At 35.5% G+C, this 23,990-nt stretch overlaps 1 protein-coding gene across 3 annotated transcripts in view; it reads left to right on the top strand.

The window, feature by feature from the left end:
- The window catches only part of NAALADL2 (N-acetylated alpha-linked acidic dipeptidase like 2), a 1,063,610-nt gene that overhangs the window by 233,209 nt on the left and 806,411 nt on the right, over window positions 1-23,990 (top strand). For all 3 annotated transcript variants that reach the window (XM_060011115.1, XM_060011116.1, XM_060011114.1), the window contains exon 2: window positions 20,956-21,457. In XM_060011115.1, the coding sequence (XP_059867098.1) occupies window positions 20,956-21,457 (502 nt within the window). The remainder of the gene's footprint in view (window positions 1-20,955; window positions 21,458-23,990) is intronic.

The following is a 23,990-nucleotide window of genomic DNA, read 5'->3' as shown; positions in this document are numbered from 1 at the left end:
TATTGAAGTCACCTGATAATTGGCGTATGGTGTTATATAACAATACAGAATAACATGTGATGACTGTAATTAAGTACATTGACTTAAGACTTTGTCTTTTAATGATCCTCCGTGGATACTGAACGCAAGGTAAAAGGTTCATTAAGCTGTGTTCAGAAGAAAAAAAACAAAAGTTTCCAAATGGCAGATGTACCATGAAGTTAAATGAATTTTATTAAGATCGGCTCTTCGGTGTTTTTTCAAGTGACAACTCTAGCCTAAAGAATTTGAAGTGTTTTAAGAAATTAAATAAGTACATTTATTTTCACAGTTTATTTAACATTGTGAGTTTTAACTGTGTAAAACAACTGGGGAGAACGTTGGAAATTCGGCTATTTCTACATCAAAGTGACCTTTAGTGTGGTTCTGTTTAATGTTCTGATGTCTGAAAGGAAAAGCAGAGCAGAAAGGAAAACAACAAAAATATATGCAGTGTACATAGACAAAACATCTGCAGCACCCAACAGTTTTTCCATCAGATTAGCCAGCATTTAAACTTATTTAAAAAAAAAATAGTTGTGCTTTAAAGTTTGAATGGGAATTCAAAGAAAATAACATACAGGGGAACATTTCTAACTTGGATCCTTATTTCTAAAGCTGTTAAGAAGACATTTAAAAATACGAAAAATGTAATGAATCTGAGCTTTCTGTATATTTACCATACTAATAGCATTATTAAACATGCAACAAGGACAGTGCTATTTATTTAGTAATGTTATAAATGTACTTTCAGCTTTCTAATTCTCTGGCACATGAATATTTATTAACAGAGGCATCTGCTCTTTTAAAAAAAAATTGCTTCTGATTCCAACATCCTATGTATCCGTATAAAAAGAGGCTTTACTTTTCTAAAACAAAAACCTTGTATGTGTCCACATTTCGTTGGGTTTTTTTTGCATAGCATGATCTTTTTAAATTTTTTAATAGTTCCTGTTGCGTTTATTTTTTGTCATTGATTTTTTCTATTCTTTTTCAAGTTCTTTTCCCATTTAGATTATTACAGAATATTAAGCAGAGTTCCCTGTGCTATACAGTAGGTCCTTGTTGGTTTTCAATTTTATATAGAGCAGTGTGTAAATGTCAATCCCAAGCTCCCAGTCTATCCCTCCCCCTTCACCCTTTCCCCCGGTAACCATAAGTTCATTCTTTAAGTCTGTGAGTCTGTTTCTGATTTGTAGATAATTTCATTTGTATCTTTTTTTTTTTTTTAGATTCCACGTATAAGTGATATCATATGATATTTGTCTTTCTCTGTCTGACTTACTTCACTTAGTATGATAATCTTCAGGTCCATCCATGTTGCTGCAAATGGCGTTATTTCATTCCTTTTTATGTCTGAGTAGTATTCCATTGTATATATTACACATATATACATCTATATATAAAGAAAATGTATATATAAAGAAGGTGAATAAAGAAGATGAATCTTGTTTATTCATTCATCTGTTGATGGATGCTTAGGTTGCTTCCATGTCTTGGCTATTGTAAACAGTGCTGTGATGAATATTGGGGTGCATGTATACTTTCGAGCCAACTTTTTCTCTGGATATGTGTCCAAGAGTGGGATTGATGGATCATATGGTAGCTCTATTTTTAATTTTTTACGGAACCTCCATACTGTTCTCCACATTTCATTTATAAGCAAACACAAGTCTGTGGATAGGAAGAGGAAGAATCATTAATCTTATCAATGGACGACAGATCCTGAAGGCAAAATGTTCTCCTACCTGAAAGTTTCCCTGGTGTAAGTTTGGAATATTTAGGTTCACTTCTGTATACCTTTTTGGAAACTTTTTGCCTCTAGCCCGTATAAATTACCTGCATTTTTACTGGGAACAATTATATAATGAAGAAATTTTGACTGGAGTTTAGGAAAGGAAGTTATAGCAAAAGACAGAGCAAGAGTAATAGGAGTTTGCAATGAACTTTAAAAAGTTTTATTGAGATATAAATCACATACCATAAAATCCACCTGTATGATGTATACAATTTAATGGTTTTAATGTATTCAGAGTTGTACAACTATCACCATAATCAAATCAATTTTAGAAACTTCTTATTACTTCAGAAATCTCCCATTCATTAGCAGTCACATGGTTACTTCCTCATTTCCTCCAAACCAGCTCCTTCCTCTGCACCTGCCTCAGCACCATGCAATCACTAATCTACTTCTTATCTCTATAAACTTGCCTATTCTGGACTTTTAGTATAAATAGAATCTTACAATATGTGATCTTTTGTGAAAAACTTAACCTTCACTTAAAGTAATGAGATTCATCCATGTTGTAATATGTATCAGTACTTAATTCATTTTCATTGCTAAATAATATTCCTTTGTATAGATATACTATATTTTATTTATCTTTTCATTATTTAGTAGATATTTGGGGGTGTTTTCCCTTTGTGGTTATTATGAATAATGCTGCTTTGAAACATTTGTGTACAAATTTTTGTGTAATGTGTTTTCATTTCTCTTAGGTATATTCCTAGAAATGGAACTGCTAGATCATACAGTAACTTAATGTTCAGCCTTATGAAGATATGCCAGACTACTTTCCAAAGTAGCTGCACTATTTTACATTCCCACTAGCAATTCATCAGAGTTCCAGTTTCTCCACATTCTTAACACTTCTTATTACTGCTTTCTGATTATAGTCACCCTAAAGAGTGTGAAGCGGTCTTTCATTGCGATGTTGATGTGCATTTCCTTAATGACACTCAGTGTCTTTTCATGTGCGTATTATCCGTTTGTATATCTTCTTTTGAGAAATGTCTGTTCAGATCCTTTGTCCATTTAAAAAAATTTACTTCTGGTTATTGAGCTGTGTATATTCTTTATTTATGCTGGATGGCGTCCCTTATCAGATATGATTTGTAACTATTTCCTCTTGTTCTGTGGATTGCCTTATCACTTTTTTGATAGTGTCCTTTGAAGTACAAATGTGCTTTTGATGAAGTGCAACTTTTTCTTTTGTTGCTTTTTTTTTTTTTGCAATAAAGTTTTGAGAGACAGAAATATGGAGAAACACACTGGTCCTTAAGTATGCTACAAGTTTTCTAAAATGTTTTTGGATATACATGTCCAGATTACACTTAATGTCTGGGACTAAAGTGAGAGATGGGATGTGGAATTTAACTCCAAGTCAAACAAAAAAATGGTTTTGAACCTTTGGAACAAGGACAGGCCATGGAAAGTAACTCTTTACGTGCATATTTTCTGGGACAAAGTAAAATGCATATGCAAGCTTCTTTCTGAAACTCTAGAGGAAGGATCCCTGAAGAAGCAAGGGATGCAAATGAGCCAACTTCAAAATAACTATTATTATTTACTTAAATTGTGTAGGATACCCTTGGTATTTTCATAATTTAGCTTGCTGTCTTTAACATTTCATTTTTAATGAATATAAGAATTGTTAAACTCTGAAGACATTGTTTCACATATTTCAGAAATATACCATTAAAAGGTTATTTCTATGGGTTTTTTAGTTAATCTAACCCCAATATTTCCTTTAAGTTCTTAAATTCTTAAGCTGGAAATTATGCTATCAAAGTAGTTTGCTGTATTTACCTTAATTCTAACCCTAATTCTCCAAGTTGGTGAGGGTCCACTACATCAGCAGGATAACAAGAGTATGTGTCTTCATAAAGTATCTATTCTCCCAAAGTTAGCAGCATTTGCTTGTATGTCTTAATATAAACTTATCCAGGCAGAATTACAGCTGCCTGATACTTTGTAGACAAAGCATTGAAATCTAAGGTATTATTGGTTATAAGAAAAAGAATGTTTTCTTAATTAGGAGTTCATTTTACATGCTGAAACATTTGGATCACTGCTCATCGGGGTTAAAGAACAAATTAAAATAGGATTCAACACCTCAAAAATCCTGTTTACATATTTTTTAACCAAGGTTTGACTTGGTCCAATGCCTAATAAATCTCTTCTGTACATTAAACTCTGCTAACTTTGTCACTAGAACTTAAAAAAGAAAAAGAGTCTCACTTAACCCTGTTGTGAAATTTTCAGAAGAAAATATAAGATTGAATTTTGCCTTCAAAATGATCTCTTCTTTGGAGTTCATATCAGCAGTTCTTTGACATTCAGGACATGAGATGAAATGTATAAAGACAATGGAAGTGCCTTGAACGTAGTTTTTATCCCTTAGCTCTTCCCCCAGGGTCCACTGTTAGAGGTTGGAAGTGGGACACCAGCCATCAGCAAATGCTTTCCACAGCTATCAGAGCAATGCCAGTGCACAGCCTCCTTTCTTTCTAACCATTTTGCCAGTGAAAAGTTTGGGAGCAGATGGATGATTGAGGATATGAATGTGTAAAACACATCGCTGTTATCATTATCACTTAACACAAGGCAACGTTCACATATACATATAATATAAAATTTAAATGATAATTTAAAATAATTATTGTATAAAATTGATATATATATTTAGTATAAATATGTATTAAATAAAACATATTATATATATAACATAGTATAATTGCAAATGATCATAAAATTAAGCCAAATGTACACACTTTGAGTTCTAAATAACCCAACTTTGGTAAAGAGCATCATATTCTAGTGTAATTGCTTCGATCTACACTGTTACCTATCTGCATACCTCTCTGGGTTACCTAGTTATTCTGCTTCACTGTAATATGTTCTTGATGCTAGCTTTCCTTGATGCATATCATTTTTGTGAAACATAACTCTCATGAATCTTTATCCTCGAATAACCTGCAATGATCACCTTTTACATAGGTAGACGTTTCCTGTCCCCTCAATTAAAACTTATTTTCTACCACCCTCTGATATGTTCTTTTTTCTCAAGAGAGTCCCTTCGTTGACTCCTATATGCAGATACTTATTCCCAGCTTCCTGCTTGAGCTTATCTTCTTTATTTCTTTAGTGACTTAATTCTTAAGCCCTATTCATTTTTCAAGGCACAGCTTTAATTTCTATCAAAACCCTTCTTAGTTTCACCATTCTTGAATTCTTTAGATCCCATGGTTTACTTCTTTTTTTTTTTTTTTTTTTTTTCTTTTTTTTTTTTTGCGGTACGTGGGCCTCTCACTGTTGTGGCCTCTCCCGTTGCGGAGCACAGGCTCCGGACGCGCAGGCTCAGCGGCCATGGCTCACGGGCCCAGCCGCTCCGCTGCATGTGGGATCTTCCCAGACCGGGGCACGAACCCGTGTCCCCTGCATCGGCAGGCGGACTCTCAACCACTGCGCCACCAGGGAAGCCCCCATGGTTTACTTCTTGATTAGGCTTTACGTGTGTATGTAGAAGTTCGTCTTTGTTGATATAATTTACTTGAAGCATATCCTTATGTATTTTTGTTTCTATTCTCATAGCTCCAATACTGTACACATATTCTTGTTGCTTAATCTTACCGGTGATGATGATTGACAGCCATTTATAGAATGCTTACTCTGTCTTAAGAAAGTGCTAAGTGCTTGAAATTTACCCATTGAAGTCTTACAGTGACCCCATAACTACAGTCATTCTGTGTGTGTGTGTGTGTGTGTGTGTGTGTATGCGTGTATGTACATACAGGTTAGGAAGCAGAATCTTAGAAAAATTAATTTCCTGTCCTAAAGTCACAAAGTTGGTAAGTGGCAGTAGTGGGATTCATATGCATTTCTGTCTTAAACCCAAGTGAATGCTGTTTACTACGTTTTGCTGCAACATTGTTACTGTTTTCTACTCTTATAACATCTTTGATGCATGTGTCACAGGAGCTTTAAAAGGGCCTCCTGGCCTTAAGTGGAATGAAAGACTTTGTTTTTGATTATTAGAATCTGCATTTTAGATATATAATCTGTTTCTATCCTGAGTCCACAAAGTGCATTATGAAACATCATTTAAATATCATAAAAATTAATCCTATTCCAAGAATATCTGATTTCAGCGTTATCAAAAAGTGTTTCATTTTAGCTTGAACTTATTTCTTAGAGATGAAAAATGAAACTTGATGAACAACATTAATATCATTTGTTACAATTTTGATTCCAGTTGAGGTGGAAGGCAGAGAGGGGGATGCCCTTTGTTTTTAAGAGCAGGAGATTTAGTAAACTCTAGTTTTGTTGCATTAAAAGTCAAACTTGAGGGCTTCCCTGGTGGCGCAGTGGTTGAGAGTCCGCCGGCCGATGCAGGGGAAACAGGTTCGTGCCCTGGTCTGGGAGGATCCCACATGCCACGGAGCGGCTGGGCCCGTGAGATGTGACCGCTGAGCCTGTGCATCCAGAGCCTGTGCTCCGCAACGGGAGAGGGAAAAAAAAAAGTCAAACTTGATTTAGTTTTTTTCTCCCCCCTCCCTATTTTTAAAGAATAAATAAAAATATTTTCTTTTCTTTGGAACAATTTGTTCATGCTTTAGGAGCCATTTAATTAAATTATTACCTGCTGGAAGCACCATCTGTTTTTGTCCTAGAAATAAGAAGCATAGCTTTCTTTTACATAGGCTTGGTAAATATGTAGAAGGTGCCAAAAAGTAATAAATATCATCAGCAGATGGACTGAGGCACTTCAATCTCTACACAGTCTTGATTGTTCTGGGCATAGCTAAATGGATTTTTTTGGACAGATTCCTTTCAAAATGCATTATTTGCAGAAGGGAAGTTCATTAATCTTCTCCCATAGATCTCTTCACATTTTCCCCCTCAAGAGATAGGACCTGATTTTGTTTTTAACTCTGTGTATGCCCACATTACAGACATCAGTTCTGAAAGATGAAAGTAACTTTATAATGTATCTTAGGGACTCGAAGTTGGTAAGTTCTAGGATGGATTTTCCAGAAGCCTTCTCTCCAGAAGTTACTTCCTTCCTCCTTTTGCTTCTGTGTACCCATCCCCCGATACAATTTTCACATCTGACACACACCCCAGAAGTCTCCTGTTTCATTCTCTCATTCCAGTCTTTTATGTCCTGCTCAGTGATAAGAGAAATTTAAGCACTTGTACAAATTCACTTGTGGTTTTTCCTCCCAGCAGCAATATTCAGAAATTGGGATGGCTGCCTGTGATATAGACATGAGAGTGATGAACTCAATTCATATTAATCAGTTTTTATTCATCATTAAGTCTTTGATTAATTATATAATAATAAATAGTTCTTAAAATATTTTATCAGTTATCTCATTTGGTTTTTCACACACATAAATCTAATTTTACCTATGGAGAAAAGTGATTTGCTCTGGGGTTCATAGCTAGGAACTGTGGATCCAAAATCTGAACCTAAGTCTGGTGGGGGTAGGGTAAAAAATGGGTAAAGTGAGTCAATTGTATGGGGACAGAGGGAAAGGAGACTTTTGGTCGTGTGTATACAGAAGTTGAATTACAATGTAACACACATGAAATTTATAAAATGTTATAAACCAATGTTACCTCAATTAAAAGTAAGTGAAACAAACAAAAAATAAACCTAGCTCTCTTGATGCCTAATAGTTTAGAATTTTAAAACAATAGCAGTTATATTGGGTTTTACAGTTTATCAACTGCCTTTTAAATAATTTTATTCATCAATTAACACTTAGAGATATATAGAATAGATACTACATCCTCTTTTAAAACCTGAATGAGCTGAAGTAATTGCAATAAGATGCATTGCTGATAAAATGGCAATTATCTTACCCTAAATTCTGTACTTTCTTCAAGACATCATACCTATTGTGCACCTATCATTTATTATGCAGCTACAAGGTTCCAAATACCGTGCTAGGCTCTAAAGATAAAAAACTATACAAATTAACTACCTCCATGAATCTGAACCTGAGGGCAAATCAGGCAGAGGAAGAGCACATGCAAGACGTGTGATGTGTTCCTGAAAGCGGGAAGTAAGGAAAAGGATCAGAACGGAAGTTGAGGCCAGGGCACAAAGGTGTTCTGTGCCTTGGAAAGGAGTCTGTGAAATGTCCTGGTAGTGCAGAATAAAACCCCTCATGGGATCTTAAATGGTCAAGCGATGTGGTCAGATTTCTGCTTTGGAAAAAGAGCTTTAGTAGTATTCTGGTTGTTTATTGCTGAGTTCCAAACCACCCCCATATGGTGGAGCTTTGAACAAGCACCATTTTATTATGTCTTCTTTTTTTTTATTTTTTTTTATTTTTGTGGTACTCGGGCCTCTCACTGTTGTGGCCTCTCCCGTTGTGGAGCACAGGCTCCGGATGCGCAGGCTCAGCGGCCATGGCTCATGGGCCCAGCCGCTCCGCGGCATGTGGGATCTTCCCGGACCGGGGCACGAACCCGCGTCCCCTGCATCGGCAGGCGGACTCTCAACCACTGCGCCACCAGGGAAGCCCCTATGTCTTCTTATTTGATCAGGAATATGGTCAGGTCTCTGCTGGCCAATTATTTGGCTCCACGTGCTTGTCACTCGGAAATCAGCTGGTGGCTGGTCTGTTCTCACATGTGTGGCACATTGATTTGGATGCCTGGACTCAGCTTCCTTTCCATATGGTCTCAGTGCTTCTGCACATGGCCTCTCCAACAGGGTAGTTGGACTTCTTGTGCTCAGGGCTTCAAGGATTTGTTCTCCGTAAAAGTTATTCATGCCTTAATTACAGTTCTCATAAGACACTTTAGCAAATAAATATTGCACTATGATTTAATCTGTTTCGTTAAGAGCTGTCATATTTAAGTTAAATGATCGCTCTTAAGATGTATGTATTTCTGAAAGACCATAGATTTAAATGTGAGGGGATTATGAATTATTCAGGGGTTGTCAAAATTCTGGGTTTAGTCCAACAAATGTTTACATGGTCAAAGAATTATTATAAAAACTATGGGCAATAAAAATATTAATAAGATCTAATTCTTGAAGGCAGAACCAGAGAGGAAAAGTCTATTGAAAAGAAAAATTTTTAAATTAATTAAAATAAAATCATGAGCTTAGCACCAGTAGCCATTAAGATGGATGTGAAGTTTATTGGGGAAAGCCACAAGCCAGTTTAGTGAGGCTAGAGAGTAGAGGCTTCCATGGGTGTGTGAATGGGTGAGTTTATTCATTTCCTGTCTTCACTTTTTTCTGAAAGATTCTAAGGAAGCTACTTAGGGATGGAGATTATATGAAAAGGTCATACTACACAATGTTATTAGGGCTTGATTGTGGGAAAATTGAGTGATGTTCTTCTATGTATTTTTCTTAATTTTTGGAGGAATTAAAAATATGCTCCCACGTGATTGATTTTGGTCACGATTGCAGAGTGGTTAAGAACAAAGGCACTGGAACCATACTGCCTGAGTTCAAGTCCTGTGTTATCTAGAGCAAGTGACTTCAACTCTCTCTCTCTGTAGTGTCCTTATTTGTAAAATGGGGATGATAACAATGGTAACTTCATGGTATGGTTTTGATGGTTAAATGAATTGATATAAGTAGAGGGTACATAGTGATACATAAATGTGTGCTTTTTTTCCCCTAGTACTATACTCTTTAGTACAATTAAACTAGTCAAGGTCATCCGTTTACACCTTGTGTTGCAATGCTCGTTCCCATTTTAATTTTGAACTTAACTTTGATTTTCCACAACCTTAATGATTATGTTTCTTTTTAAGCAGAAACCATAATATTTCCATTATTTCGGGCTCTGAAATATTTTTAAATTTCTCAGGAATGATTAAATACCTCAATCCTTTACAGGGTTGAAAAAAAGAAAAGGATAAAGAAAAGAAAAAGAAAGCTTTGGTTCCTAAAATCTATTACTGAGAGAGAGAGGTTTTGTTTGAGGGCCATAGTTACAGAGGATGAATGGAACGAGAAGGGCCACCAGTCGCAGTAGCTGAAGGAAACCTATATAGAAGTGTTAGAGAGAAGGCCTTTCATTTAGAAGGCCTTTCATATAGTGTCAGAGAATGGAACTCCCAAGCAGCAAGCAGCAGGTTAAGGGCAAGTTGAGTTTTACTATTATTTTGAAGAGCCAAGATTTGATGTGTTTGGAATGGTAGGGCCAAACATAATCTTTGATTTGGCCATGAGGTCATCATTTCAAATACATCCACTGATTTTTTATTCAAGATATATCACTCCCAATATATAGAAGAGAATAAAATGAACTCTTTGTGGTCAGTTATTTTATTTTCAACAATTTCCTGAGACATCAATAGTGAAATAAGTAAGAATGGAAAAATGAAAATGAAATAATGGGAATGGCTGAAGGGAGGCAAATAATATAAAGAAAAAAGACATTATGGGAAGAAAGAAAAGAGAAAAGAAGGTAAAATTCATGTTGGTAAAGTAATAATATTTGACATTTTAAAATTGAAGAGCTAGGTGAATTTTAAAATTTTGCATGTATTATAATAAACTACCTTTCAATAGTCCCAATTATATAAAAGTTCTGTTAAATATTTTACATTTAATGCTTTGTGAATATTGCATTTTCATGCCTTTTGCTTGACATTTAATTTCTTATCAGCATTACTTTTATGTGCCATTGGAGGTCTTCCATTTTTTATAATCCTGTTCATAAATAAAATATAAATGACATAAGCAATGCCCAATATAGTTTTTAGTAAATTATTTAGTTGCTTTAATTTACCCAAAACTATTACTGTGCATATATGTAAATTAGTAATAAAAATTAACTTTTCAGTGTCAAACTGTCATACAGATGTAATATGTTGTTGTAGTATTTCTCATCCTGTTTCTTTTTCAATAAATCCTTTTTTCTGAAAAGTTTGACAGTCACTAGTATTATCATACTTAAAGGTTTTTTATAGAAAGAACTTGAATTTTGTACGTTAAAATAATAATTTTGTCAACTTTTTTCCAGATACCATTTTATGTTTTGTATGAGTAGGAGGCCTAGAAGAAAATATTGCAAAAATATATTCTTATTTAGCTTCAGATATATATATATAATTATGGATATGGCATTTTAGAAGTAAGAAAGAATAGCAAAATCTTGGGCAAATTGTTGCTCTCTTATGCTGCTTGAGATAATATTTTTATTTTGATCTTTTTATACAGCAGGTTCTTATTAGTTATCTATTTTATACACATCAGTGTATACATGTCAATCCCAATCTCCCAATTCATCCCATCACCACCACCCACACCCCCCGCTTTACCCCCTTGGTGTCCATACATTTGTTCTCTACATCTGTGTCTCTATTTCTGCCCTGCAAACCGGTTCATCTGTACCATTTTTCTAGGTTCCACATATATGCATTAATATACAATACTTGTTTTTCTTTTTCTGACTTACTTCACTCTCTATGACAGTCTCTAGATCCGTCCACGTCTCTACAAATGACCCAATTTCATTCCTTTTTATGGCTGAGTAATATTCCATTGTATATATGTACCACAACTTCTTTATCCATTCATCTGTCAATGGGCATTTAGGTTGCTTCCATGTCCTGGCTATTGTAAATAGAGCTTCAATGAATATTGTGGTACATGACTCTCTTTGAATTATGGTTTTCTCAGGGTATATGCCCAGTAGTGAGATTACTGGGTCATATGGTAATCCTATTTTTAGTGTTCTGAGGAAACTCCATACTGTTCTCCATAGTGGCTGTATCAATTTACATTCCCACCAACAGTGCAAGAGGGTTCCCTTTTCTCCACACCCTCTCCAGCATTTGTTGTTTGTACATTTTCTGATGATGCCCATTGTAACCGGTGTGAGGTGATACCTCATTGTAGTTTTGATTTGCATTTCTCTAATAATTAGTGATGGTGAGCAGCTTTTCAAGTGCCTCTTGGCCATCTGTATGTCTTCTTTGGAGAAATGTCTATTTAGGTCTTCTGCCCATTTTTTGATTGGGTTTTTATTTTTAAAATATTGAGCTAGATGAGTTGTTTATATATTTTGGAGATTAATCCTTTGTCCATTGATTCGTTTGCAAATATTTACTCCCATTCTGAGGGCTGGTTTTTCATCTTGTTTATAGTTTCCTTTGCTGTGCAAAAGTTTTTAGAGAAATTCTTAAAAAGCATTTCAATTTTGACTCTGCCATCAGTTGTCAATTGAAAACTTCATAATTCTTAGTTTTCTTACCATTAATATATTCCTACTACTTGTGCAGAAATAATAATTCACTTAAATTCATTTTTAGTCCTAAGGTAAAGTGAATTAATATATAAGATGTTTGTCTTATAAGGAGCATACCATGCTGTTAACTGCACTCTATTCCTATCGTATTGTGGGTTAAATCCCCAATTTTAATTTCCTTAACTCCATGGTCTAACAGTTTATATAAGCTGAATACTAAAACTTTTACATCGGGATATTGCTCTTGGATCTTTATTTGAAGAATAGTTTTTCAGAATTTACCCAATAAAGATTTGGGATGGTTCATATGATACATATTTTCTTAGTAACTGAATTTTAAGTGAACATAAATATTCTCTACCCATGTGCTTTTCTGGGATGTTTCCTTTCCCACCAGTTAACCACAGTATCATGATATATTAACACTTTTTCCTAATAACACCCTAAAGGAGCAAGTATGAAAAGAACCATTTCAGAAAATGAAAAGCACAGATTCTGGGTGCATTGAATTACCAACCTGGGCATCGAATAGGCTTTCTGTGTTATGATTTTAGGAAACATAGGGATCTGAATTTTAAAGTAAAGCACTTACAGTTTGTAGAAACCTGTTGATACTTTTTGAAGAGTAAAGATATTTAAAAAGTAAGCCAATAAAGCACCTTTGAAAAAAGTGAAAAATAGAGTGCGTAGTGGTATTATGTAGGTAAAAGCTTCATCTGTCTGTTCCCAGAAATCCAAGAGCCATAGTCAAAAAGCAGCAATTTAAGATTATTCACGTGGCTGAAAGGATGGAAAATTGCAGTGTATCTATTAAGCTAAGAGGCTCCTCCTGGCAGACAGCTCTCGGAGCGGAGCAGTGACTGTATTGACATTTTAACTCTTGACACTCTCGAAGCCCTCTTAGGCCCATGTAAACCACATGTAGTAGGGGTGGAACAAAGGTTTTGAATGTCTGAAAACAGGAGAGTGGCAGGTTGAATGTGAACTGTAGCTTTCAAGTTCTAAGCACAGTTGTTTTGCTCAGAGCAATGGACTTGGAAGCAGTTCTCCCTTATTTAAAAACTACAGGGCCAGGAAACATCAGTGTCTGCTAGGGCACTGTCGAGAGCAAACCACAGAGATCTTTTAGGTCCTGGAGTCTGAGCAGCCCCCGGGGATCTAAAGATCAAGGCAGGATCATTCAGATTTAATGGACATCGAGACTCCTGGTGTTTGCAGTCATATTGGTGACAAACCAGGGATAAATAAACCCCTCAGATCTCTGAAGTTGTTAACGTCATACCAACTTTGGGAACTTTCAGAGAGTCTGAATGTTGTAATATTTAAAAAGAGCAGGTTTTGGAATTTGACAGGTCGGGTGTGATACTCCAGCTGCTTGTACTTTAATAGCTGTGAGAACTTGGGGAAATGACTTAATCCCTCAGTCTCAGATACCTCATCTGTAAAATGGGGATAGTAATAGTACTTATCACATAGGATTGTTTAATTAAACGACAGTATGTATGTAAAGTGCTAACCTTCTAGTAAGTCCTGGATCATTTTAAGGGCCCAATAAATCATCTATTAGCATATGATTTTGGATACCATAACATGGGCATGGTTGTATATCCAAATCCAGGAGTAAAAGATAAAAAGGAGACACACGGATTTCTCTGACTAGATAGAGAAAAATGCTGATAGCTTACCAACATGGAAATTGGCAACTACAAAAAGAGATAACTCAGAAAAAATAAAAATAAACTCTTCAGCTAAGACTGACAGCCTTGTGATTACCAGGTGAGATTAGGGGAAGGCTGACTGAGCCTCAGAAGACCCCACAGATGCCCTTCTGCACCCTGACTGCAGTGAAGCTTAACTACAGTAAAACTCAATTTCAGTGGCTTTCCTTAGTCAGACTATCGGAGTTTTTTCCCCTCTACTCTTCTTTATTTTATGGTTTGTGGTGTCATTTATCTCATGTATGTGCATATCTAATGTAAGCCACATCCATACTCTGAAGGGTAAAAGAATGTAAATTCTGTAGAAGTAAATAAATACTCTAAATACTTTACTATAAATGGAAATGATGACCAGGAAGAAAAAAAAGAAGACACTTTAGAATCTAGAGGGAAATCAGACACTAAGAGGACCAGGAAAGGAGTCATAGAACTGTTCACACATCCCCAGATAGAGTTTTGTGATGTTAGTGGAAATTGAAACTCCCATGATAGTTCGAACATTTAGTATTATATAGAGTATCTACCTGTTCAAGTAACCCATAGAGTGCACTCTATTATTGCAGGTCATTTAAATTAATTCTTCTCTTTGCCAAGTTCTATATTGAATTATATCATTCTAATATTGGAAAACCTTACTGTAAATACAGGAGCTCTCAGGTGGGCCCAACTAACCATTCAGTTAGAGTGTGTTACACAAATTGCTGTTACATACAGGTACCCAAAGAAAGGCAGGCCCACTCAGGGAACTGGCAGGTGGTCATACATATGCAAGCGATATAAAACACATTTACACAAACCTGCTGGATTTCATCAAGTAATTTTCCCTCAGATGGTTTTGACTTCACTTTGCAATTTAAAGCTCATTAATTTGGCATCTTAGAGGCACACCTTTTACATGTCATTTAGAGATCAAGGTAACTCAGGCCTCAGAGTTAAGTTTTAATTTTATACTCTCCAGCTTAATGATCTGCTCTGCCTAAATTGAGTATGCTATTACCTGTTTCAGGGTAGACTAGGCCTAATTTTTTTTTCTAAAAATAAAGCACAGATAATAACTTCCCCTTACTTTATAGACTCTTTATTCAGTTAGTGAAGCATGAACAACAAATAATTATTGTCATTTCTTTTATGCAGTTAATATACAAATTTGCAATAAGGCATTCTTAACCACCTTTCCAGACACTGTAACAATTGCTGAGGCCATTTCACAAAACTAGATGGGAAAAATAATCTCATTATACTGAAAAATTAAGTCAGAGAACAGTCTTCTGAATTACTCTTTTTATAGTTTTATCTTTGGCCCTGCTCACAAGCTGAGAACATTAAAGCTTTCAACAACAAAAATTTATTCCACAAATATGGGCTTTATTTGTACAAACTAGGTTCATACTGAAAAATTTATGTCAAGTGTTTTCAGCCTATAAGGAATATCCTTAAACTTAAATTTAAAAATCCCTCTGGGCACTCCTGGTTCACTGGTGCAGCATCTAAAGTAATGCTGCACGAAGGTGCATAATGAATACCTTTTGATGATGCACTGACATTTCTAAGAAATGCCTTTGCCTCCAATCAATCTACTCCAACCAGCAAATGATTTGGTATTCAAAGCTTCAGGAAACACTATATGAATATATTTTTTTCCCCATTGTACGATAAAGATTCAATCATACAGCTGTCATCGGAAATTGAGATTCTGCCTTATGTTTTCAAGTTAATCTGCCAGACTCATTTATTTATTTTACTTGTAAAATAACTTTTACAAGTAGAAAAGCCTTTAGATGTGTTCGTAGTTCTAATAAGATCTATACAGTCTTTTATACTGGTTGAGTTAAAATGCTATCGGTATCATCCTAGTCAGTGGATCAAGTCAACCACCTACGACAAACATGGTGTTCTACCAAAATCATACATAACCCATGTTCATGATTAATTATCACTAATTCCTGGAACTGTTAAACTGAATTCTTGAGCATTATGGAAAAGCTCTGTTGTTTTTGTAAATTGACTGAAAAGAAAACTCTATAATAACAAGATATAGAATTGGTGGTTGCAAGTAAAATGTAATGACTTTTATGTACATATTAGCCACACTTCTCTCCTATCTATCTGAACCACAGCTAATGACGAACAGATGCTTCCCCTTCAGAAGTGCTTGAGCGCACTGCTCCATCTCTCATTATCTCCAGGTTCTTGTTATTGAAACTTAAGCCCTTTGGTCATAATTTAATTTCGTTAAGTCTGTATTTTAAAATTGTAAGTGCCAAATCCTTCTATTTTCCTAAACTCTGTAGAATTTCTGGGGTGGTGCTTTGTTAGTGGATCACTTACACCATGTTAGACCTTGTTATAAGCATCTTTAATAACTTATATCATTTACTCTTGGTAATGCTGCAAATACAGCGCTCTTATTATTTCCACTGTACAAATAAGGGATTTAAGCATAAAAAGATTAAGTGACTGGTCTAAATTACATAGCAGAGCTAGGACTTGAACCAGGTAGTCTGACTATAGAGTCTGCTAATTTAGAGATCAATAAGGTCAGGGCATTCATATAATAAATTCCCTCATTGTGATTGATGAGCAAGATAACATGTCATAATCATATTTCTAAGTGACATTTGTAATATACAACTTATTAAAATGAAACTTTTGTTTAACATGTATTTATCATCTAAAATATTTGCCAGCTGTTGTGTTAAGTTAGATTTGCAGCATCCAGAGACTGTATTTTATATATTGAAATTTCAGCCTATTTCTGTATTCCTCTTTTATTTCTACATAATTTACTTAGTTTCAGCCAGTAAAAATGTGTGAAACAAAGCATTCGGAAGCATCAATTTATTTTAAACTACCCATATGCTTAGTAAAAATACAACTTCATTTTTTATTGATCTAAGCTTGTCATAGTATAGAAGAAATACCTTTTAGTTCATCTTATATTTGCTTTCTTTTCCTTAGAAAAGAATAAGTGTATATAAATGATAAACTTTTGAGTATATTGAATTTTAATAACAATTTAGCCTTCATTGTGGGCCTGGGTGGGAAAGGATCTCACCTAAGCAAATAAGATATGTTGAAAACATGGGGAATGCATTGTACTTTTCATAAAAATTGCATTTTATAAAAATAAGTATAATATAGAATGTACGGATGCTACAAATATTTCTGTTTTAAGAAATGTAGCAAGTTTCTATGACTGGTCTACACCTAAGTACATATTTTTGAGGGAAACACTCATGTGGTAGATTCCAAAATCTACTACATGTATTTTTTAAATTACTCATATAGGGTAGCTATAAATAATATGACAATATAAATTAAATGAATCATGTACATCAGTTACAGAAAATATATGAAGTTTGGCATAATTATGCAATCATACCTAAGACATGCTGATTTTGCTGAAGATTTCTTTTTATAATATAAAATTTCCGTTGTGGGAATTTGAAAGTTCTCTTGAAAAAAGTGTGGTATTTCCTTTACTTGACCTCATGGGGAGTAGGTTTTTAAAGAAAGCTACATTCTTTGTGGGACAAATGAAATAATTGGTGCTTACTTTAAATATGTTATTAGTTTTATTTAATAGTTTGTTACTCAGTTTAATTTTTGAGGAGTTCATTTTAAATACCTTAAGTGAAACAAAACTGTCAGGGCAGAGGTTTATATTTTTGTAAAAAGCTACACTATTTTCCTTAAGGCAAGATAATTTTAAAGAAATGAATTTCTAATGGATTTCTAATATAAATTTATCAAATAAGTGGTTAAATGCTTCATTATAGATGTCATCACGTACTTATTTTCTTGGAAATTTTCCTAAAATCCTTTGGTTTTTTTTTTTTTATTTATTTTTACATCAAGTGGCTTGATCTACCCAGATACTGCTCTCCTAGAAGATAGAATTTAGAGTAAATTTATAAATGTGTAATGAGTCCAAAAGTGGTAGTAAGGGTGTCAGGCAGACATCCATCATGGTGAGGAGTTAATATCTGTATCTACATTACATTCTAATTGATGGCTCTGTCTGATGTTTGAAAAGCGTTAAATTGCTGATGTACAGATGATGGAATACCTATTGTCAGGCTAGAAATGAAAACTCTTCCTCATCACTGCAGTTGGTTTGTAAATGATTTGTAGAGAAATGACTTTGAATGTTTGTATTAGAGGTCAGAATTAGAGATTTCAGATTTCTGTAGTAACTCCTGTGTGCCAAGTCTTCCTTGAGCATAAAACACACTCTACAATTCAATTGAAAACAAAAACCAGAAAAAAACCCAAAACCTTTAGTGAGACTCTGAATCATTAAAATGGGAGGAAAAAGTCTAGAAAACTATGTTGAGATAGTGTCTAAGTAAATCAATAATGCATAAACTGAACAGTTAGAGAAATAAATATCATAATATCATGTCAAGATAGGAATTGATTGATATTTAAGCCAGACAAGAAAAAAAAATGACTACTGCCAAGATATTGCAGTATTTTGCAATGTACATTAAAAAAAATGGATTGTGGGGTATTTAACCCCACAACTTATTAAGTTACGACTAACTTATTAATTTCATATTTTTATAAAACAACACATCACCTTACGTGTCCCCAGACATCACTTTTCTCAGCCTAAAGAATGACTCAACTTTGGACATCAGCTTCCTCTTCTGTAATATGAGAGAGGTTAGAATCATGGATTTTAAAGGTTACTTTATTTCTACTGCCTTCAGGTTTTTCCTGTTCTCTAGTATTGTCTTGTACTATTTTTGTTGTTGTTTTAACCAAGTATGATTCAAAGTCGTCTTCTTCTATCAGTTAATCGACCATCTCCTAACCTGTCTGAACAATTATCACTGACTCCATATATCACTTCTTTTCTCTGCTTGTCTTGATGTGACCAAAGACAGAATTCAAATAATGCACATTCTTGAATCATCATGGAAACCAGGCCAAGCAGAAAAAAGGGAGAGGAAGAGAGGAAGGAAAAGAGGAAGGAAAAGAGGGAGGGACGAAAGGGGTCTGCAGAGTCACTCCTGAGGCTGTTCTAATACGTAGTACCAACTAATATCTGCATGGTAAGAGTTGCTATGTCATGTGGTACTTTTAAAAAATATTTTAGTCTCTACATATAGATTAATTGTAAAAAAAAAAAAAAAAACGAAAAAAACAAGCAAAAACCTATCATATACGTGTGTGAGTGTACGTGTGTGTGTATTATGCAACCTGCTCCCCTTCTCCACAATGTGCTGCAGAATTATATAATTTCTTCTGCATTATTTAATTCATTTTATTTCTTCCAACAATCCTTGACAGTCCTCTCTCCTCTAATACCAGAAATATCCCTTCAAACCTATATAGCCTATGTGACACTCAATGGATGTTTTAGGATCACTGTCTCAATTATTCCTAGTAACAGCACTATGATGTTTATATTATCACCATGCCCATATCACAAATGAAGACGCTGTGTTGCAAAGAAGTTAAGCCTTTTGCCTACGGTCACCCTTTCCTAGCTTTTTCTCCAACTCTGGTTCACACACCAGTCTGGGTTTTTCAAATGGTCCACGTACCATGCACTGTGCACTTGTATTCCTCCGTGTGCTTATACATTTCCCCCTGCCTGGCTGTTCTCCTCTCACACCCCTGGTGTGTCCTAGTTTAACTCCTCCTTTCTCTCCAGAAGTACCTCAGAAATAACTTTGGGTGGGGAATTATTTCCCATATTCTCTGCTAGAATCTGTCACCCCTGAGTCTCCCTTGTGCTTTGCATATTTTATGTGACATACTTGTTTGTTCAAATGTCTGTCTCTCTTATTGAATCATTCCCTACTTGAGGAATAGGGACCCATTCATCTTTGTTTTCATTGCCTATCCCCATACCTGATATATATTAGGTACTCATCTTTATTGAATCAGCTCTGGACAAGAATAAATCAAAAATGGTATCGTAGCAGATGAGAAATCTAGTCAGAATTAGAATTTTTATTTTGTAAAGTTTAATATTTAATTGTACTTGAACTCTCTTAAACATTCAGGACATTTTAATTTATATGGACCTCTGTCAGCCAGGATTGGAATTGTATATACCCATAATTCTGTACATAACGCCACTCCCTTTCATGAAGTCTTTGTATATTTTTCATTAGAGTTCACTTGTTAACAACCCGCCCTAAGACACTTAGCAGATCAGTTGTCAGCTGAGCTCTGTTTTTCACTCACCACGGTGGGGTCCATAGAAAAATCGTAAAACGTAGTGAGGGACCTTAGAATCCAGCTGGGATGACAAATCTAATACACAGAAAATTTAAGTATAAATACTCTTAATGTGCAACTACAATACACCAGTGTGTTACTGAATACAGACTGAAGACCACTTGCAGTTAATTAGTCCAGTTTTCCTAATACTGCTCTGCAGGGTACAACAAACTGTCATCCAAAACTGTGTAGGGGAGAAAAGCCTCCATCTGCCACTCAGTAGCAAGGTTATGAAACTAAACTCTCCTATCCTGGCAAAAGGCTTCCCTCTTTGGATGGATGCCATCCCAGACTTTTATTTAAAGTTCAGCGAGCCAGGCCAATTCATGTCACTAATTCCATAAAACATGTTGGCTTTCTATGGTAGCCTTAAAGTTTTCCAGTCATTCTGATAACTCATGACTAGGCAATACACCATATTTTGCTGCTTGGATTTCTATAGAGGTGCTACTTCATTTTGTTGTCCTCATTCTTACCCTGAATTTGTGTTTTTAAAATTAGCTCTGGTGATGTAACTGATCCCAGGGTCTTTTTTTCCCCCCTTAACTTAACAAATCACACTTTATTGCTTCTGTCCTCAGTTTTTCTTAAAAGTGATTTTGAAAATGTATAAGCTTATACTTGGCTTTCATTGTAATACATTGTCTTTAATGCAGTTGTGCATTTGTGACTTTAATTCTCCTGAGCTTCAAAAGAATAGTGCGTGTTTGTGTGTGTGTATTTTATGTCTTCTCATAGCTTTTGCATCAGGTGCCTTCTACTTTTATTTATTGTTTGTCTTTTTTCTATAGTAAACATCAACAGCAAAACATAAGATATGATTTTCTATAGGAATGAAGTATTTCCCCTGATTAAAATCACTAAAATTTTATGAACAGCTAATATAGATTACTGTTTTGTTTTCACCTTGGAGGTTTTCTTTGTTGATTTATTTTCAGAAAATATACTGCTCTTATTTTCACAGGTAAAAAGATGGCCTATCAGAAGGTCAATGCAGATCGAAGAGCTCCAGGACATTCACAGTACCTAGACAATGATGACCTCCAAGCCACTGCCCTTGACTTAGAGTGGGACATGGAAAAGGAACTGGAGGAGCCTGGTTTTGACCAGTTCCAGCTAGATAGTGCTGAGAATCAGAACCTGGAGAATTCAGAGACTGCGGACCTCAGTCTTGATCCCATTCAACCAGCAACTTCACCCAAAGGAAGGTTTCAGCGACTTCAAGAAGAGTCTGACTATGTGACCCATTATACAAGATCTGCACCAAAGAGCAACCCCTGCAACTTTTGCCGCCTTTTAAAGCTATTTTGCACAGCAAGCATTTTATTTATTTCTGGAATTTTGATAGGCTATTACACACATAAAAACTGCTCTTCAAATGCTACATCTTCAGGAACACATGATCTTCAGCTACACCAAGAGATTCTCAAGACAATCCAAGCAGAAGATATTAGGAAGTCTTTCAGGTAGGTATGCAAGAAATGGATGTTGGTGGGATGCATCTTCTGGGAAAGATGTCTTACAGGGAATATCATACTGTGATTTTTCTATTGTTTAAGGTTAGTCTTACAAGCTGAGAAACATAACTTACCAGCAACCCCTTCACGGAGGGGGTGCACGTTTTCAGATTTACGATACTGTAATGCAAATTTATGGTGCTGCTTTAATAATTGAAAATAAGAACTGTAACTACTGTGGAGATAATAGACTCCAGCCAGTGTATTTTCTCCCTCTTGGGAAAGCCCAGGTAAGCCAAATTGGGATGCAAAGATTGCTGGATGTGTGTGTAATAAAAACTAGGGCATTAGCCATAAGATTGAAATTTTTAATGACATCAGAATAAAATAAACTTGCTTTATGGACTGAAATAACTGACAGGAGGTAAGACAAGCACTGCTCGTATTTGGTCCCCTGCATCACTGAGTTTCCCAGTTGAGTATTTTTATTGAAACACATTGCGTTCCATATATCAGGCAATTCTAAAAGGTCACCTCTCTCTTTAAGGTAAGTTTGCATATGACCTCTCTAGCCAGAATGTGTTGTTAATAAGTTAAATGATAAGAAAATATTTTTTATCAGGCCTTAATAATTCTGAATTCTTGGGAAAAGCTCCACTCATGTCATATAGCTATTGGGTAACTTAAATTTTGTTGCTTGATATATCATTAGCATATATGTTTAATTGTAAAGGCTTCCCTAGTTAACATATTTAGAGAAGTGAGGAACTGGAAGAGGAAGGTTAGATATTAGCCTCCACATATGTCTTCCATACCTGGCAATAAAGAATAATCCTAAGTGAATCATGTTTGTTGATTGTAGGTAGATGAGAGAGAAGGATACTAGGTCATAAGGATATTCCTTCTGGGTTACACTGACTTATTACCATCAAGATGTTGGCACATGTGCATGTCTAGGGATCTTCTAGGGAGCATGCTCACTGCAGGTGCACCATTTAATCTGTGTGCTGAAATATCACATGTGTTGACGTTGGCAAATTATAATTCTCTTTCTGAATATCACATCTGAATGACTTGTGGGAATTTGTTTTCTACACCCTTCTATGTCTGCTATTTACTGTTGCATAAGCGTCTCTGGATGTGTCATATGCAGATACTAACAATTTCCATGGTATTTCTCAATGTAAAATTACTTACAGTGAATTGAGTGAAAGATATAGCATTGTCTTATAATGAGTGATTGTATCCGTCAGGATCCAACCATAAAAGAAAACTCCCTAAATATTTAAAGCAGAGGGCATTTAAAGTAGGGAAATAATTCCATCAGTGATGAAAAACTGAGAGGCCAGTCAGGGGACACTGAGGTAGCCAAGAGATGAACAAAAAAATGGAGCCATTACTAAACCTACGCTGGAGAAAGGGAGTTGGGGTAACTTGATGGAAGCTGGAACTTTCTGCGTACACAAATGCAGGGGTTGGGCTGGCAGTGGGGATGTAACCTCAGCCAGGGGTACTACTGAAGACAGAGTAAGAAGTACCATGGCTTCTCCCTTCCTCCTGCCCTCCTACCAGTTGTTCCGTTGGTTGTCTGAACCCAGCACGCAGGCTGCTGACTCAGAGCCTGGGAAAACTCATCCCAAAGCGTTCAGATCCCTGTAGCAGGGGAAAGGCAAGGGGTCTGTCCAAAACTTAGATCTAACCAGCACAAGGATGTTATTTAAAGAGAGAGAAAGAGAGAGAGAGAGAGAAAGGAAGAAAGAAAATAGAAGAATTCCATAAAACTCTGTCTACTCTAACTTCATGGTGGACATTCATTTCATTACGAAAGTGTCTTCTGGAAAAGGATCCATGGATTTAACTCATTTTTCCTGAGCAACTGTTTAGTTTTTAATGATGGACACAATGAATCTCATAACCTAGCCTGCTTCCCTCTTTACTTTGGCTTTTAGTAAGTTCAGAGTCAAATTTGTATTGAAATCATAAAGAACTTACAGGCATGCCTTTTGTATACTAACTAGTCTGCATATTTTCTCTCCTTATCTTCCTTTGGCTTTCTTTGCCTTATTTTTTTCCCCAGCATTGTAGACAATTTTAAAAACTGACATGTCCTTTTTGTAAATAAGCAGCTGGTTCTAAAATGTTGAAAATGTATAATTAAGTAAACATATTCATCATTTCCCTCAGAATAGGAGTTGTATTACCATAAGGCTTATATTCTCTTAAACTCAAAAATCAACAAACTATATATTTAAAAAATATAACCACTGGCAATTTTACATCTAAGCAATATTCAGTGGTTGGGCACAAATTCACAATTATGTCCTGTCAGATAGCCACAGTTTTTTCCTTGCTGAGATAATAGGTCTTTTTCATCAAAAAATAATATTTTGGTACAAATATGTTTACATAACTTTCTTCGAATTACAACTCTTCATCCAAAGACAACTGTTCCCCCAGTAGTCGCGCTAACCACATGCCTTATTATGATTTCTTGTGTTTACTAAGTCATCCTGGCATTGGCTCTGTACATCATGGGTTCCTC

This window comes from Delphinus delphis, chromosome 4, assembly GCF_949987515.2.
Source record: "Delphinus delphis chromosome 4, mDelDel1.2, whole genome shotgun sequence".
In the NCBI taxonomy this organism is placed as follows: domain Eukaryota; kingdom Metazoa; phylum Chordata; class Mammalia; order Artiodactyla; family Delphinidae; genus Delphinus; species Delphinus delphis.
This window is presented reverse-complemented; position numbering and strand designations above follow the sequence as displayed.